The following is a 17,675-nucleotide window of genomic DNA, read 5'->3' as shown; positions in this document are numbered from 1 at the left end:
GAGAGCTTGTTCATTCTAATAAGCCTGGTATTTTGTTTTTATCTGAAACTTTTGTTCATTCGAATAAAATGAAAGATTTAAGAATTATTTTACAGTTTGATTCGTGTTTGTGTATGGACCAGCTTGGTCTTAGTGGTGGTTTGGCTTTGTTATGGAACTCTACGGTTCATGTTACTATTTCAAGTTTTTCTCAAAATCATATTGATGCTCATGTTCAGTTAGATGAAGGTCTTCAATGGAGACTTACAGGTTTCAATGGCTTCCCTAAATCGAATAGGAAAAGTGCTTTTTGGGACTTATTCAGACATTTGGCTACGCTTAATTTTTTACCATGGCTGTGTTATGGTAGCTTTAATAATTTATTATCTATGGAGATTGTTACGTGGTTTTGTCGTAACATTAATCTTTTGACTCGTGGGGTTACTATCGATATCATTTGTCTCAGGTGTCGTCAAGGAGGATTTGGAGCATATTCTTTTCCATTGTCCTTTGCAGCAACTGTTTGACAAGAAATGGGTATAGCGCTTATGCATGGTTCAGTCAATGAGTTTATTGCTCAAATGCTGATTGAACAACAAAATGACAAGAAGAGGCGTGTGTTGCGGATGCTATGGGGTATTTGGTTTAGCAGGAATATGATGGTTTGGAAGCAGAATTCTATGACAGCAGATTGACTTGTGTACAGTGTTTGTTGGGGGGCGCTCATGGTTCACACCTCTCAGTTGGTCTTGCGTCCAGTGGTTGAGGGAGGCGATGTTTGTTGGCGAAAGCAAATTATTGGGATTCTTAAATGTAATGTTGACGGAGATACTTTTGTTGATAGTGGGCAGATGGGATGGGCTGCTGTTGTGCATAATGATGCAGGTGGTTTTGTGAGGTGTATCTCGGGATCCATGAAGAGCAGTCGTAATCCTTTTATGACTGAAATTTTGGCTCTGCGTGAGGATGTTTCTTGACTTTGATCGCTATATTTGGAAGGTGTTATTATGGGAATCGGTAATCAACATTTCTAGCAATCGTTTACTTTTGGTCATTCGGATGTTTCTGTTTCAGGATTATTATTTGCACACTGCGTTTTTATTATTTCTCACTTTTAACTTTTTACTTTTCATTAGATTCGTAGGAATGCTAATAAGACTACTCATATTTCGACACGAATAGCTTTAATAAAAGTAAATTACATAAATTGTATTACTTGTTCTTCTTCTATTGTCGATAATTTGATATTGTCAATGGTAAGAGATTGACTAAAATGGATGTGAATGAGAGGAGTTCGACTTGGATGTATTGGACAAACTTGTTAATTTGGATTTAATTACTTTTATTATTTTATCTTTTCTTAATGAATGTGTGTTTTATGAAAAAAAATTTGAGAAGCACAACTTTTAAATTTTAATTTAAGACTTAAAACATATGATTTAGTTTTTAAATTATACTTTTTTAGTATTTAAAATAATATATTTTAAAAATAAAATAAATTAAAAAGAAGTTATACATATAAAATATAGTTAAACATTTTATAAAATTATCATTGACTTTGACCATCCATTAATTGATCATTGATTGAGATTTATTGGTTGTTGACTATATTTATTCATGGGTTAGGGCACCCGGCCTAACTCGAAGGTCCGCCCGAAAAGCAGGAGTGTTTGAATAAAAATATAGTCCCAAAGAATGAGTTTTTACAAAAAATAAGGCTCGTTTAGAAAACGGGGTGGGTCTCGAGTAAGACATTTTCGGCCTGAGCCCAGGTAGGCCCGAATATGTAAAAAAAAACTACAGTTTTTCTTTGCTTTTTTTATTTTTAATTTCTATTTTCTTATTATTTTTTCACTATTTTACTACCATTTCACTATTATGTTGCTACTATTTTATTGTTATTATATAGTTTTTATTTTATTATTAATTTTGTTACTATTTTAGAGACATTTACTTGTTAATTTACACATATCTTAGTGTTATTTAAATTTATTTTTAATTTGTTAGGAAATATTTATTTAAAAAAATTATATAAAAAATTAATACGGGCCTAAGTTTTAACTTTTTTATCTGGATTGGACTTGAGCAAAATTTTAAGCCTATTTTTTGCCTAGGCCAGGCCCGAGCCTAAAATTTTGGTTAGACCTTGCCCAACCCATGAGCACCTCTATTGTTGACCAACATTGATCGAATTTATATATAATTTCACTTTTTATATTTTTTTAATTTTCTGAATTTTCAAGAATTTATATTTTTATTTTAGATACTTTTTGTAATTTTCTAAACAAATAACTATTTTCTCATTTTTTTATATTTTTACAGTTTTTAACTTATATTATATATTTTATCATTTTCTAAAATTTTATTTTAAAACATTCGACTATAAATATTAATTTCTATCCTCATGCATGCCACATGTTTCTTTCTAATTGGATAGATGTCTCACATGGCACTTTTAATAAGATACACATATTTGTAAATTTTTTAACACCAATAATGCCATTGGAGTGAAACGATTAATAAAATCTATCTAACATGGCCCCACAAGATTTAGCTATCAAAGTAGAAAAAATAAAAACTTTAAATTTAGAATGTTATACACTTATTATTTTAATAATTTAGTGACTTAAATGATAATGTTTTAAAATTCAAGTGACTTAAATGATAATGTTTTAAAATTCAGTTATCATTTTTTAACTGTTAAAAGTTAAGTGACTGAAACGTAAACTTATTAAGAGTTTAGTGATCTTGAGTATAGTTTAACCATTCAAATATGCACGCCATTGTTAATTTTAGTCTCATAATTAATCTAAGGATAAACTAGCTAATTAGTCACCCAACTTTCAGCTTGGTTCTGTTTTGATCACCCAATTATTAAAAATTTTAATTTAATCACTAAATATTTAACATCAGAGTGACTAAAAAATCAATTTAAAAAGTTTAGTGATTAAAGTGAAAATTTTAATAATTAGGTGACCAAAACAGAAACACACCGAAAGTTGGAAGACTGATTAAGTAGTTTACTCTTAATCTTATGCTATCTCCGTATTTTTTTGGGGGTTAAATTTATGTCTTACTTTCCACGTGGTTACTTTCGTGAGCTTCGCGAAGAAGAAAAATACATAACTCATCAAAATCTTCTCGCTTCTGTTATGAGTTAATTCAGTCCGAACAGACTGAATTGGGAGCATCCGAGTTGAAAACTCAGCAATGGCGGAGATAGGAAAAGCTCTGCTTGAATCGGGATGGCTGGCTGCGAGATCCACCGAGGTTGAACTCACTGGATCTCAGCTCACAACTACCCATCCTCCGACTGGCCCAAACTCTCCTTGGATGGAAGCTGTCGTTCCCGGAACGTAATAAAGCTTTTCACTTTTACATATGTTGTCATTAATTTACTCTGATTTCGTATTTGTACACAAGAAAAAAATTAGTTACTTTTGCATATATTTAGCATCACATTTGTTCTGATTTTGTTCATATATGTAGAGTCTTTGTTTTCAGGATCATTGTGCTTTAAGATTCTTAATAATCCAAACATTGGACTAAAAATGTTGGGTTTTAGCTTAATTATCGAAAGAATTAGTGATTTTACATTTTCTTGTAGGGACCTATAGTTGCAAGATGATTGGTTTGCTTGTCATGATGAATATAGTATCCTTTGCATTAGTTCAGTTATTTTGCTGGAACTAGTATGTCATTTCTCATTGTTATGCTCTGGATTATGTGCTTTATTTACAGTGTTCTGGCGACTCTAGTAAAGAACAAAGTTGTCGCTGATCCTTTCTATGGTTTGGAGAATGAGATGATCATTGATATAGCTGATTCTGGAAGGGAATACTACACGTTCTGGTTTTTCACAAAATTCCAGTGTACGCTGGTATGCAATGCTTTGACATGGAACCTTACTGGGAGATCAAATACAACTTGATAACAATAAAACTTTTGTTGGGTTTGTATTCCCAAAAGATTTTTAATGTAATCACTATTGTATGCACTAAATGTTGCAAACCTTTTGACCAACTAACTGATACCCTGATTTTCTTTTTGTTGGTATTCCACTGACTGAAATCACTTTGTATTTTGCAGTCAGGAGCTCAGCATTTAGATCTGAATTTTCGTGCAATCAATTACTCTGCAGAGGTGTACTTAAATGGCCACAAAATGGTTCTCCCGAAAGGGATGTTTCGACGACATTCCCTTGAAGTAACTGATATCCTAAATCCTGATGGTGAAAACTTGCTGGCTGTTCTTGTTCACCCACCAGACCATCCAGGGAGAATTCCCCCTGAGGGTGGGCAAGGTGGGGATCATGAGGTATACATCTTTGTCCAAAAGAAGTTCATTCATTTGCTTGATCTCTTGAAATGTTTAAGGTTAAATTTTAGGTATTTAAGGAATAAGTAAAAACCGCAGCCTAATGGCTAACACCTTTTTGCCCTATTAGATTGGAAAAGATGTTGCCACACAATATGTTGAGGGTTGGGATTGGATAGCTCCAGTGAGGTGAATTTTCTTAACTTTTGAAACTAAAAGGTTCTGTTTTGGTTTTACTGATTCTATGCTGATATTAGATTTTTGAATGAGTAATTTGACTTGTAAAGTGTACAGTAACTGTATTTCTGTCTCTTCATTATGCCATTGCCAAAAATAAAGTGCATTTCTTATATGTTCTTTGACTCTTTATATTTAGATTTTTTATATGTGCGATTCTTGTTGCCATGAGTGCAGTTTTCCTTGCATGTATAAGCGCCTATTGCTATTGCAATTTGTACCCTAGAATCCCTTCGTTTTGCACTTTGGAAATCTCCCTAGGGAAGGGACTGTACTTATTTCTATTGTTATTTTGGGTAGACTGGATTATGAGCTAAAGATTGTCTGTTAGTTAAAATGGATTTGAAAGAGACCATTATAGTTGTCTGAAACTTTTTTATTTGAGACACACGGAACAGAGCTGCAGAGGATCAAATGCATAAAGATAAAGGTCACATGAAATTCTTGTGAGCAAAATATTATAGTGAAGTTATGAATGGCTATCCTCTGGTCGGTTTTACTTCTACAGTTTTATTAGAAAGAACGATAGATTATAGTGCAGTGAAGCAAAATCTTTGTAGTACTGGGAGAAAAATATGCATTTTTAAAGCCTAAGGAGATAAATCAGTGTAAGTTTGTACATTTTTTTGGTTGGACTTTTCTAAGAATGTATCTGTTTAAAGGTTTTTCAACTACTAACTAGTGTCCACCCTTGTTTTCTCAAGAAACAAAAACATCATATCTAAAACATCTGGCCTCCACTTGTATCAGGGATAGGAACACTGGTATTTGGGATGAAGTATCAATATCTGTTACTGGGGTAAGATTCAAGCACAAGACTTGAACTTCTTGATTTAATCAACGTTATCTGTTTATCTCTTAATAGAGTTGAGCACATATCATACTATACAATGCCACAAACCTAAGGTTCTATACCACTCATCTTTCTACATTTTTTATATATCATTTCCTTTTTCTTGCTTTTGATCCTTCCTACCTGGTTTTTGTTGACTTTTCCATCTGATTTCTAATGGTTTGTTGTAAGTACCTTTGTTTGCAGCTATGTAATGGTTCAGTTCTGTTAAACCTACATATCGGTAGTTAGTTGGTGTTGCTCTTATTTCTCCACTATCACTGTTTTATGATACTTGGTAATGATCTGAATGCCGTTTTTTGATGCATTTTCTTTGGATGCAGCCGGTAAATATAATTGATCCGCACTTGGTTTCATCATTTTTTGACCAATACACAAGGGCATACTTGCATGCAACAACTGAATTGGAAAACAGAAGTGCTTGGGTTGCTGACTGTTCCTTGAATATCCAAGTAGCAACAGAACTTGAAGGAAGTGTTTGCTTAATTGAGTATCTTCAGACTCAACATGTTTCAGTTCCTCCAGGAGCACGTATCCAGTATACATTTCCTAAGGTCAGTGATGGTATCTTTCTCATTGCTTTTTGATGTGTTTGTAGCTTTCTTCTTTGCATCAAAAGTAGTTCTTTGTCTTAGATGAACTGTTCTTTTTCTTCATTGTTTTTTAGTTTTTGTGGCTCTTTGCATTTTGATATAGAGCGTAGGGACACATTTGAAAGAATATGAAGCAAGATTTGACAGAATTGCATCTCATTTTTGGAGAAAATTCAACCATCCTTTTTTTTTTTATTAAGAACAAATTCGGTTATCATCTAGAGGGAACTAGTGCTGATCTTCTGCAATAGTATTCTCTCTTTCTTGGTGATCTGAGATTAGATATATGTAGTTGTGGGTACAAAGCATTCATTTACTGCAAGCTTCGTTTCATTTACTTATAACACTTGTTCAAATGCTTATGATAAAAATTGCAGCTTTCCTTCTACAAGCCCAATTTATGGTGGCCAAATGGCTTGGGAAAGCAATCCCTGTATAATGTCAGTATTACTGTTGATGTCAAGGGATATGGAGAGTCTGATACGTGGGGCCATCTATTTGGTTTTCGCAAGATCGAGTCTCACATAGATAGTGCTACTGGAGGGAGGTATGCTTCAGGAATGAAGTTTCATCAATACTAGAGAATGGCACCTAGAATAATGATAATACGTTTCATTTCTGCACATCTTTTGACAGATTGTTCAAGGTAAATGGGCAGCCTATTTTTATCCGTGGTGGTAACTGGATATTGTCAGACTGTTTGCTACGCCTTTCTAAGGAGCGTTACAAAACAGACATAAAATTTCATGCAGATATGAATCTGAACATGATTCGTTGTTGGGGAGGTGGGTTGGCTGAGAGGCCTGATTTTTATCATTATTGTGATGTTTATGGTCTGCTGGTAAGATCTCTTTCTCTCTCTATGTGTGTGTGTGTGTTTCTTCTTGTTTTATGGGATGCTTTTAAGCACTCTTGTGCATGTAGTTTTGTGAATATATATCTACTTGAGAGGAAAAGTATAAACTTGTAAGATAGGAAGTAAGGATGAGAGAATGAAATACAATATTGTGAGGGTGAAGAAAGGATATAGGAAATTTTGGAAGGGACGAGCTGCTTGGATGCAAATTAAAGTTCTCCTTATAGGAAGTAAACAAAGTAATTGCAGTCTGTTTGGGCAGTACGGCTCCTTTCAGCTTTTGTGTACTTCCCTTTCTTCATCATGCATGTTATTGTCCTGATGTTCTGTGCACATGATTAACCTGGAAAGTGGAAATAACACTTCTAAATTTTGCAGGTATGGCAGGAGTTTTGGATTACGGGTGATGTTGATGGAAGAGGTATCCCAGTATCAAATCCTGATGGCCCACTTGACCATGATCTTTTTATGCTATGTGCCAGAGATACAGTCAAGCTTTTAAGGAATCATCCTAGTCTCACTCTTTGGGTTGGTGGAAATGAGCAAGTTCCACCAGATGACATCAACACAGCTTTAAAGAATGACCTGAAACTACATCCATTGTTTGAGAGCCACAGTGGAAATGCATTGTCCATTGAAGAAGAGGACCCTAGCCAATATCTGGATGGCACACGTGTTTACATCCAAGGATCCATGTGGGATGGCTTTGCTAATGGAAAGGGAGACTTCACTGATGGCCCCTATGAAATCCAAAATCCTGAAGACTTCTTTAAGGATAACTTTTACAATTATGGTTTTAACCCCGAGGTTGGTTCTGTAGGAATGCCAGTTTCAGCTACTATCAGAGCAACCATGCCTCCAAAGGGGTGGCAAATTCCATTGTTTAAGAAGCTTACCAATGGTTACACCGAAGAAGTTCCAAATCCCATTTGGGAATACCATAAATACATTCCGTATTCGAAACCAGGAAAGGTTCATGACCGGATAGAACTGTATGGGATCCCAAAAGATCTGGATGATTTTTGCTTGAAGGTATTACTTGGATTTTTTTTCTTTCACGTGGAATGCATTTGAGGTTCCCCCTCTATTTTCTATATACTAACTTCTTTAAATGATCATCTCAGGCTCAACTCGTTAACTACGTCCAGTATAGAGCTCTATTAGAGGGATGGAATTCCCGAATGTGGAGCAAATACACTGGGGTTTTGATTTGGAAGACACAGAATCCATGGTCTGGTCTTCGAGGTCAGTTTTATGATTACCTCCTAGACCAGACAGCAGGTTTTTATGGTTGTCGCTGCGCTGCAGAGCCAATTCATGTTCAGCTAAATCTTGCCACATATTTTATAGAGGTAAGTGCTGTACTAATGATTTTCTAGATTTTTAGTTGCATTCTTATTTTCCCTATTGTCTCTCTCGGTATACTCTCTTTAACTACTCATTTCAAACATTGCTTAATGATTCGAGTGTTGGCTTATTGTGCAATCAACATTTCATGAGCAGGTTGTAAACACTACATCAGAGGAATTGTCGAATGTTGCCGTAGAAGCATCAGTGTGGGATCTTGAAGGTGCTTGTCCGAGTTATAATGTTTTCGATAAGCTTTCCTTGCCACCGAAGAAAGTAATGTCAATTAGTGAGTTGAACTATCCAAAGTCCGAAAACCCAAAGCCAGTGTACTTTCTGCTTCTCAAACTCTACAACATGTCAAATAATAGCATTATATCCCGAAACTTTTACTGGCTGTATCTTCCTGGTGGAGATTACAAGCTGCTGGAACCATACCGGAACAAGCGAATTCCTCTTCAGATAACATCAAAGACATCTCACAAGGACTCATCTTATGAAATTGAAATGAACGTACAAAACAAATCCGAGAAGCCTGATCCCAAAATTTTAACCTACAAGAACAATTTTGCTAACAGACATGAAGATGGTGAATTCGATATGGCTTCTCTTGAACCTGTTCATAACAAAACTGAAGAGAAACAGAAGGCTGGTTTATTTCAGAGACTTTACAGACAATTTCCCAGGGAAACTGATGGCTCGAAGATTTCAGAGATAAAGGGATCTGATGTTGGAGTTGCGTTCTTCCTTAAATTTTCCGTTCATGCTTTGAAGACAGATAACAAGGGAGGAGACGACACTAGAATACTCCCAGTCCATTACTCGGATAACTATTTTTCACTAGTTCCTGGTGAGGAGATGTCGATTAAGATGTCATTCGAGGTCCCTCAAGGCGTCACCCCAAGAGTAACACTTGAAGGCTGGAACTACCAATCTGAAGTGCCCACTGTTATTTGACCTTGTTCTCTGTGATTAGGTTATTGAGCTTGTTCATACAGTTTAGAATTCGGGTAATTCTGTTATTTTCGGTTTTCATTTGTGAAACAAGCTTCAATGGAGGTTTAGGGAGTAGTGCAGAATGTCCCTTTTGTTTGCTAAATCTCCCATTTGTTTATATGTATGAAAATGGTTGTGATATCTGAATGTAAAGTAATAATCTCCATAGAGTCGAGTGCTGACATCTATGAATGTTTTGACTGGTATATTAAATATTAATTATTAACGTGTTAAAGTTCACAAAAATATATTTTATCTTAAACATTATTAAAATAAAATAATATAATATGATATACATGCATACATACATACATACATACATGAATTATCATATTTATGATAGTTTAAATATGTTAAAATGAAATTCCTTTGAACCTGCTAGGGGTGAGCAAAAGTTGAGTTTCCATTATGTTGGTTATTTTGATTAAATTAATTGAGGATTCAATTAAAATTTAAATGGTTTAGTCGAACAAGACATTTCAGTTATCAGTGTATGTACTTTGCTTGAACATTAAATGTTTTTCTAAATATGACGTAAAATATGTTTAAACACCTGAATTAAATTGTACACACGATTATATTTACTGCATGAATAACTTGAATCTTATATGTTTTAAAAAAGAAACAGCTCACTATATATATATATATATATTTTAACATGCTAGATCTAAGTTTTTCCTTCAAATGATTCATAAGTTTTAAACATACTCTATATTAGATTCAAAGTTAAAACATGTCACAAGTCCTTTTACTCTTCAGTAAATTTAAAATTTAATCTTTATATTTTTAGTCTCTCTATTTTTATATTTCAATTTTCAATTTCAACTGTTAATACTATTAAAAATATTTTTGTTAAATTCAAGTTCATTATAATATCATTTTGTAGTAATATTGCTACTAAGGGAGTTTTTATTTCACAATTTCATATCAACAAATTTAACAAAAAAATTAACGGTGTTAACAATTAGACCTGAATTTTGAAATATGAAAAGTAAAGAGACTAAATTCATGGGATTAAAAACAAAAAGACTAAATTTCAAATTTGTTAAGAGTATAGAGACCTATGGCATATTTTAACCTAGACTGAAATTAGCATTTAACTCTTAAATTGCGGCCAAACTGACAAAAGGACCTAATTGATAGAATACTGATATTATGAGGATTCATTTAGAGTAATAAAGTTCAGAGACCAATCTAGAATTTGGAAGATAGTTTGTGTACATTTGGTTAATTAACCCGAAAAGAAAGAACAAAAAAGAGATATAGTACCGACCACCAACTGAAAATCAAAATCCAGAGAGAGAAAGAATGAAATTATTGTGTCTGTACAGTTCAGTCTCTCCAGTTCTGCCACTTCCGGCAACCGGTTTAGATTTCAACGGCCAAATTTTCTCTAAACTTACGGTAAGAGCCCCAGGTCGTCGTTTCTCTTCCCGGCTGACAGTTAATTCCAGAGGTAGAACCGGAGAGGATCCTCTTCCTCCGATTCTCTCTAGTTCCTCCGCTTACGCCGTCCTCGGCGTTGATCCTAACTGCTCTGCCGCCGAGCTCAAAGCTGCTTTCCGCGCCAAAGTAATAATAAAATTAGACTTTTGTCTGTTTTAAATTCAAATTTTATCTGCAAGTTATAAATAATCAGTTGTTTTGCTTTATTTTGGCAATTAATTATGGTTTTTTTTTTTTGGAAAAAAAGGTTAAGCAGTATCATCCTGATGTCAACAAAGATGGAGGAGATTCTGATACTATGATCCGCTGTGTAATCGAGGCCTATGAGGTTTTTAGTTTTAGTTTTTTTTTTTTTTCCCAATTAACTTATCATTTAATTTCCATTCTATTGGACTCCAACTTATGTGGGTTATAATGTAATATATTTCCATTACTTACTGTAAAATATTCTTATAATTTCTGAATTATAAGGTTTAAATGATTTGGGGTTTCCAGTTCGTTCATTTTGATATTTTTTTTGCTATAAGAAATTTAGTGATAAATTTTCGATTCTTATGCCCTACAGATGTTATCCGATTACAGCCGATCCGAGATCATTGAGAGGTGATTTTCTAACTTTCTTTTTTCTCTATAAAGAGTTCAGAAACTATTTTTTTTGCTAATTTTGAAAGATTTGGTATATTTTGCTTGATGTTTGACATTCTTGGATGTGTTGACTGTAGTAAAAAGTTCTTTTATCTATTGCTCTTTCATTTCTCTGTTTTGTTATTTTATGGGGGCATTATTGGGTTGCAATGTTAACTGTTGGATTTTTGCATTGTTTAGGGAATGCTTAGATCCCTTCGACAGCCCCGAAAGTGAAGCATTTGATGTTTTTGTTAACGAAGTTCTCTGCGTTGGCAAAGGTAATTAATGAGAGTTCAAGTTGGTTTAATTATGGCAGAACCTTGTCCAAGCTAAGCATATTGCTAGTTATTTTACATAAAACATAACGTGATAAGTATTTATTCTGTCCTCTTAGAAACATTGTTCTGAAAACATCCGTAGGTTGCCCATATTCATGTGTAAAGAGAGCCCCTCATGCATTCTCCTACGATCCTTCGACTGGAACAGCACGTGCAACTTCTCAAGGTTCGTATATTCACCAACAGGTTCTCATATTAACTTGTGTTGTAGTCCCCTTTCTAGTACTGGAAGGGATGGATAATATGGTAGTTTCATAACATATAAGAAACGAAGCTGAGAGAATATTAGTCAGGAACTTTTTCAGTTTCTTTTTCATTTTCGGTGGAGTTTAAAGTTATTATCTGTTTAATTTAATCAGGACATGGTGAAGATTATCGAGTTCAGCTTGCAGTTGGTCAGTGTCCGAGAAATTGCATCCATTTTGTGACCCCTTCACAAAGAATCATTCTGGAGGAGTTACTTGATAGGTATGCATCTCTAATATCCTCCAATAAATTCTCATTGCTACCTTGTTAAGAGTGTAAAAGGCTATAATCTATAATTACCTGCCAATCCTAATACCAGACCTTGTATGTCTCGTGGCTTTGATCTGATTAGCAGCTCAATTTTATTTCCTCTAACGTTCAATGATTTTTGAAAACTAGATAGACCTGTTGCTTCTGGATCAAGTAATCCTTTAGTTGCATTAAACATTTATTATTGGTTTTTCACTAATGCAAGAGTATGATTTATGGTTTTGTATTATGTAGCATCTTGAACGTGCCTTTCGACATTTCAGCAGAAGCAGACTTGCTTTATTCTCTTATAGTTAAAGCCAAGTTCGAAAATAATAGGTACCAAAAGCCGAAGAAGCAACCGAAAACTTCCACCAAAAATGTTGATTGGTTTTGACCCATTAGTGGTTCGAAGTAATCTTCGATCCTCCAAAGCTGCATTTAGCTAATGTTTCGGCTCGCACCGATGAAAATACAAAATGTAATATATGTGCACACGCCAACAGCTGTTTCGTGTGTGATTCTTTGGAGAGAGGTGGCTGAACAGAAGACTACAGTGATAACTGACAACAGACTTGCATTGACAATGCTAAAACCTTGGATGTTCTGTTGGTTCCTGAAGAAGAAAATATCACAGCTGAGGAACTGGAAGACTAATTTTCCTTGTTATGTATATTTGTCTAAGAAACTGGTTTTATAGTCATGTATATGATTCCACTGAATTTTTAACCCTTTCTCTCTCTATCTATGGACACTTTACTTACATGGTACTGTGTTCTTGGCCGAAAACCGACTACAAGAGAGGAATGTTCTAATGGAGACCTATGTTAGTAACCATGTTTGACACTTTTCTCTGATGCATATTCAGACGTGGGTATGAGGATAAGATCCTCGAAATATATGTGAATGCAGATTGTATCATAAAATATTTTTTTGCACCTTATAGTGCAATGTACATGCCAGTTGCTAGAGAAGACATACAAAGCCAAAACTGTAATGCATTAAGCCCGAACGATTTTGAAAGAAACGGACTAACAGGACATTATTTTGAAATGGCTTTCACGAATCGATTTAGTGAAGAGAAAATGCCTGCAGCTTGACTAAAAAACGATGGACCTTGCTCGGACTTCTCCTCTGCATTTCCGAATATTATCTGAAAAGATGAAACAAAGTTCAAGATGTTTCCATTTTTATGCCAAATTTCCCCAGAGAGATTTAGAAGTTTGGGAAGCAAATTAACCTCAAGTTCTTCTGCATCGGGACGGCTCACAAGTTCTTTTGCAAGCAAATATCTTCCAAGCCTGTCTTTATCATCGTAAAACACCTTCCACAATCTGGAAATGAAAATAAAAGAGAGACTTCAAGCATGGAAAGGCAAGAAATTAAGAGTTAACCAAGTTGATATTATGAATACTGTAACAAAATTTAAACGAGTCTTACCCTGGATAACACCTAAACACAGCACCAGCTGCCAAAGGTCTCATTGAGTAAACGGTCGTGAAAGAACTGCAAGACAAATGATATAGAGTTTATTACTAATTACTGCGAATATAACCACTAAATGATAGTTTAACAATTCAAAAATATAGATGATTGATGACGAGATGAAACAAATGGCTAGCCTGGGATGGTAAGGATTCCCTTATATTTCACATTAGATTGGATGGAACGTGGGCTGAAATGAACTAGCTAGGGACAAAATGAAAGCCAATGATTGTTAAATATAATTCAAGTTCAGTACTCGAAAAGAAACAGATGGTGGAGGTGGATGCCCTAACATTTAGTTAAGAAAAGAGCTAAGTTAATTTAAATCGACTTATTGGGAGTCGGGGCATGTGTCTCATAATTGGCATACTAAATCTTTTTCCAAGTTTTTCCAATTATATTAGGAAGACCATATCCTTATACATATGTTTGAATAAGTGCAAGGTACAAATGTCAAATACAAAAGCTTTATAGAGAAAAAAAAAACCCGGATAATATACCATGAAACTTCTTATGAACTTTAACAAGGAGAAGGGAGAAATCAAAATAAAGTACAAGAATGAAAGAAAAATGAAACAAAAAAATTTACATCATTATGCAAATATACTAAAAGGTTTACCTTAAAAAGTATCGCCTTAGCTGTCGAACATTAACCCCAACCCCAACATCTTCGCTTATGAGACGCGGATTCCACATGACAAGAGGCCTAGGCTACCAACATTCGAAAAAAGATTATGATGAAAAAACAGTACTTTTTATGATTTCAATTTAACAAATATTTCTATACCATTTAAAGATACCAATTTGATGCAATTATTTGACATGAACTAACTGGCTAATGATGAATATTAACAGTTAAGTTGCATTTATGCATAGTCTTTCCCTTGTAAAAATTTGGGACAAAAAATAAATTCAATACATGTTAAGGCACCATTGACACAATAAAAAGGGTAACCAGTTGCAGTCGTGACTGTTTTCGTATTGTGATTGATTGCAATACATATAGCATTGAATCACCACCAAAGAAAACCTAAGTTACAATTCTGCAAATCAAACAAGGTAATGAAACTAAGGGGGTTAAGGAAGACGAATACAGTCCTCGCATCATTAGAACAGGAAATAAATGAATGAAAAACACTGCATCACATACAATATAAAGCAAAGTTAGATTGGTACCGGATCATCTGATAGTTCCGAGGCAATTCTCTGTACGCGCTCCAACATCTGGTAATCAGGAACAAGCATGACTATAATCTCATCTTGGCTCTCTACCGGCTTCCGGTCGCTCAAACTGGATAAACATAAAAAGAGAATTGCACAAGCATGAATTGCATTAGTATATGCAAAGCTGAAACGTTATCTTCTGAGTCTTGAGTTACTCATCTGTTCCATAAAAGCACTAAAGAATTGCAATAAAGTTTCCAGTACGAATTTCGCTAACAAACTGAATGATTAAAAGAAATATTGGAAGCAATTACCTGGCAAATCCAAAAGCAGCATCTTTCCATCGATATTTCAGTAATGCAGCAGCTCCAGCATCAGGAAATATAGCTTTAACTTTCTGACAATCAAAATTGATTCACCAGATATTGTATGTCAAAATTGATTAACAATGGAAGAAATGCAATTCAAAGGTCTCTGTGTTAAAAATCAAAACAGTATACAAAAAACTGATCTTGATTCCTTCAAGAATCTACTGCATTGCTCGGATTCTTTGTTCTTCTTGAAAAACCTATGTCCGACACTCGTGTCTAACACATAAATATGGAGATACGATCTCCAAAATCCTCCAAATATATAGCAAAACTTGGAAAAACCTAATCATACCCCACTCCGAGTAACATAAAGAAGCTTCTAATTTTCTAGGGTTATTAAACTTTAAGCTGCATGAAATTCCAACTAACCTGACATCCAGTTTCTTGCATAAGTGTATCCAGGAAAACTCTGGATAATTCCCAAAGCTCAGCTTGAGCACCTTCATCATCAAGAAACTGTAACTGAGGAATTAGGAGCTCAACCTGTAAAATTGTTAAAAAAAACAATCTATCAATCTTCAAAAATTGCATTCAATTCAATAAACTAAATTATATCTTTAATTGGCACATACAATAGCTCTCATTCCTCCTGAAGACACAAACAAGGCACTTGCTTCACCTGATTGCCTCACTGCACCCTCCAAGCCAGATGGCAAACAACTGAAATCCATCAAAGAGAAACCAATATATATAAATACATCAAACTGATTCATCAAACTCCAATAAGGAATGAAAACAAATTTAAACCTGTCATCATCTTCTTCTTCTTCAATAGTTTGTTCCTGGGTTTGTAGAGAAGATACTATAATATCTTCAACATCAGCTTCTGAAGGGTCACCTTGAAATTTCTCAAACTTGGCGTATGTTTTTGAGCTAGACCCAATTCTGGTCACTGAAATCCCATTGCAGCCGTTGAAGATTGGATAAGAAAAAGATAAGGGAAAGTTGGTGGCTGAGATTGAACGATTGGATTTCAAAGTAATGAAGCAAGTGTTGTTGAAGCAGCTAGCTGCTGCAACAGCCATCAAAGTACAACTCAGAAATTATCAACTCACAAATGGTGGTAAAGAATATTTCTTTAAAGTTTATCAAAATTTGGAAGGTGTTATTTTCCTTTCTAAAATTTAATTAATGGTATCGAAATATGAGGTGTGAAATAGACGAATCCTTTGTTGCCACTATCTCACACCTTCACAGAACATCTATAAATAAGACGTCTTTATCTTTAAAATAAGGGTTAATATTTTTTTGCCCTTGAATTTTGTAATTAAGTTCATTTTGGTATTTCTATTTTTTTTCACTTTGATATATGAAATTAACACTTTTATATTTGTCAAGGATCAAAATGAATTTAATTATCAATATCAAGTATCAAATTGAACAAAGAAAAAGGTGCAATACTAAAATAAACTTAATTGTCCAATTCAAAGGTACAAAGTTACATTAACCCTTGAAATATTAAGGTATGATTTTCAAAACTAAATCGATGGTCAAATTGGTCAAGCCATCAATTCAATCAATTTGCCAGATTCAATTAAATAATTCATTAAAAAAATATTAAAAATTCTATTTAACCAGTTCAATCGCCATTTCAATCGATTTTTTCTCCAATTCAACTGGTCCGTATTGATTCCTGATCAACCGGTTCAATACTCTTCTCCAGATTGATACACTGGCTAATTCTCTGTCCAATTCGACCTAAACAACCTTGATATTTTGATCTCCTTTTATATATACACATAACCCTCGTCAATATGATTCAAGTTTCACATGTGCTCTTTCGGGAAAAAAATTCACATGCATAGTTATTTAATGTATATTCTAAGTTTAAATTGTTTTTTTTATAAAAAATATTATTATAAAAATATTTGTTAATTTTTAAAAAGAATAGTTTTTAAGTATAGGGTTGATAAAAAAAACTCAAAACCAATAAATTTCGAGTTGATTTAATCCAATAGGATTGTTTTATTTTTAAATCGAGTTTCAGGTTAAATTAGTTTTAAAAAATGATTGAGTTGGGTTCAAAGTGAAACCATCCTACCCCGAGATATTTACAAAATTGAATTCCTATATCATTTTATCACCTTTACTTTCATTTCACACTAATTTCTTTCCCTCTCTTTTTAATTTATTTTCTCAAGTCTCATTTTCATTTTTGTTCTTTAATTTTTCTTCACTGTCATAATATATATATCTACTTAATCATCTCAAATAATATCTTTGTTGTAAATGATAATAACTCAAAAAGTAAACCATGAAGACAACAAATTCAATGTTAAGCACAAAAATAAAAAATAAAACACATCAAACTCAATGGGAAGTGATCCGAATTCTCAACTTTTTAAATTTTATTAAGTATAATTTTAAGAAAAATTTGAACTCGGATTGAGTTAGATATATAATTAACTTTTGAGTCTAGTGCAAATTAAATATTTTTAAGATCAAAGTTGGGACGTATAAAGTGGGATTGGGACAGGCAAAATTTGAAGTGGCCATACCCATTGCCATCACTAAGTAAAGTATGAATGTCAAAGTTTAATAACTAGTGAGACCAACCTAATTAAGAAGTTA

At 33.9% G+C, this 17,675-nt stretch overlaps 3 protein-coding genes across 4 annotated transcripts; 2 read left to right on the top strand and 1 right to left on the bottom strand.

The window, feature by feature from the left end:
* The first annotated feature begins 3,005 nt into the window (after positions 1-3,005).
* LOC108473723 (mannosylglycoprotein endo-beta-mannosidase-like) lies at positions 3,006-9,424 on the top strand. Of its 2 annotated transcripts, XM_017775445.2 has the most exons (11): positions 3,006-3,335; positions 3,721-3,859; positions 4,069-4,296; positions 4,427-4,485; positions 5,284-5,332; positions 5,710-5,940; positions 6,357-6,526; positions 6,616-6,820; positions 7,214-7,867; positions 7,960-8,187; positions 8,339-9,424. In XM_017775445.2, the coding sequence occupies exons 1-11, from the start codon at positions 3,190-3,192 to the stop codon at positions 9,137-9,139; spliced, it is 2,910 nt and encodes a 969-aa protein (XP_017630934.1). In that variant the 5' UTR covers positions 3,006-3,189; the 3' UTR covers positions 9,140-9,424. The 2 variants fall into 2 exon arrangements, with proteins under 2 accessions (XP_017630934.1, XP_017630935.1); XM_017775446.2 differs by lacking the exon at positions 3,006-3,335 and having other exon boundaries at positions 3,722-3,931.
* A 1,008-nt stretch (positions 9,425-10,432) lies between these two features.
* On the top strand, positions 10,433-12,947 carry LOC108470701 (uncharacterized). The gene is made up of 7 exons (XM_017772133.2): positions 10,433-10,750; positions 10,872-10,952; positions 11,190-11,227; positions 11,450-11,529; positions 11,672-11,755; positions 11,949-12,057; positions 12,340-12,947. The coding sequence occupies exons 1-7, from the start codon at positions 10,487-10,489 to the stop codon at positions 12,479-12,481; spliced, it is 798 nt and encodes a 265-aa protein (XP_017627622.1). The 5' UTR covers positions 10,433-10,486; the 3' UTR covers positions 12,482-12,947.
* Positions 12,948-12,983: 36 nt separating this feature from the next.
* On the bottom strand, positions 12,984-16,301 carry LOC108470700 (uncharacterized). Its single transcript, XM_017772132.2, has 9 exons — positions 15,852-16,301; positions 15,677-15,764; positions 15,474-15,587; positions 15,048-15,130; positions 14,746-14,860; positions 14,189-14,280; positions 13,525-13,590; positions 13,325-13,418; positions 12,984-13,237 (listed from the first exon to the last, which is right to left on the bottom strand). The coding sequence occupies exons 1-9, from the start codon at positions 16,127-16,129 to the stop codon at positions 13,127-13,129; spliced, it is 1,041 nt and encodes a 346-aa protein (XP_017627621.1). The 5' UTR covers positions 16,130-16,301; the 3' UTR covers positions 12,984-13,126.
* Between the last annotated feature and the right edge of the window lie 1,374 nt (positions 16,302-17,675).

The sequence above is a fragment of the Gossypium arboreum genome, chromosome 11, assembly GCF_025698485.1.
Source record: "Gossypium arboreum isolate Shixiya-1 chromosome 11, ASM2569848v2, whole genome shotgun sequence".
In the NCBI taxonomy this organism is placed as follows: domain Eukaryota; kingdom Viridiplantae; phylum Streptophyta; class Magnoliopsida; order Malvales; family Malvaceae; genus Gossypium; species Gossypium arboreum.
The sequence above is the reverse complement of the archived record's forward strand: the minus strand, read 5'-3'. Positions and strand labels throughout refer to the sequence as shown.

Excerpts from the sequence above, each read along its gene's own strand:
- LOC108473723 (XM_017775445.2), top strand. The coding sequence starts at position 3,190 with ATGGCGGAGATAGGAAAAGCTCTGCTTGAATCGGGATGGCTGGCTGCG. Across the intron at positions 6,527-6,615 it reads GATAGTGCTACTGGAGGGAG|ATTGTTCAAGGTAAATGGGC; the intron begins GTATGCTTCAGG and ends ATCTTTTGACAG. Across the intron at positions 6,821-7,213 it reads GTGATGTTTATGGTCTGCTG|GTATGGCAGGAGTTTTGGAT; the intron begins GTAAGATCTCTT and ends TAAATTTTGCAG.
- LOC108470701 (XM_017772133.2), top strand. The coding sequence starts at position 10,487 with ATGAAATTATTGTGTCTGTACAGTTCAGTCTCTCCAGTTCTGCCACTT. Across the intron at positions 10,953-11,189 it reads GTGTAATCGAGGCCTATGAG|ATGTTATCCGATTACAGCCG; the intron begins GTTTTTAGTTTT and ends TATGCCCTACAG. Across the intron at positions 11,756-11,948 it reads AGCACGTGCAACTTCTCAAG|GACATGGTGAAGATTATCGA; the intron begins GTTCGTATATTC and ends TAATTTAATCAG.
- LOC108470700 (XM_017772132.2), bottom strand. The coding sequence starts at position 16,129 with ATGGCTGTTGCAGCAGCTAGCTGCTTCAACAACACTTGCTTCATTACT. Across the intron at positions 15,588-15,676 it reads CAGGAGGAATGAGAGCTATT|GTTGAGCTCCTAATTCCTCA; the intron begins GTATGTGCCAAT and ends ACAATTTTACAG. Across the intron at positions 13,238-13,324 it reads CCGATGCAGAAGAACTTGAG|ATAATATTCGGAAATGCAGA; the intron begins GTTAATTTGCTT and ends TCATCTTTTCAG.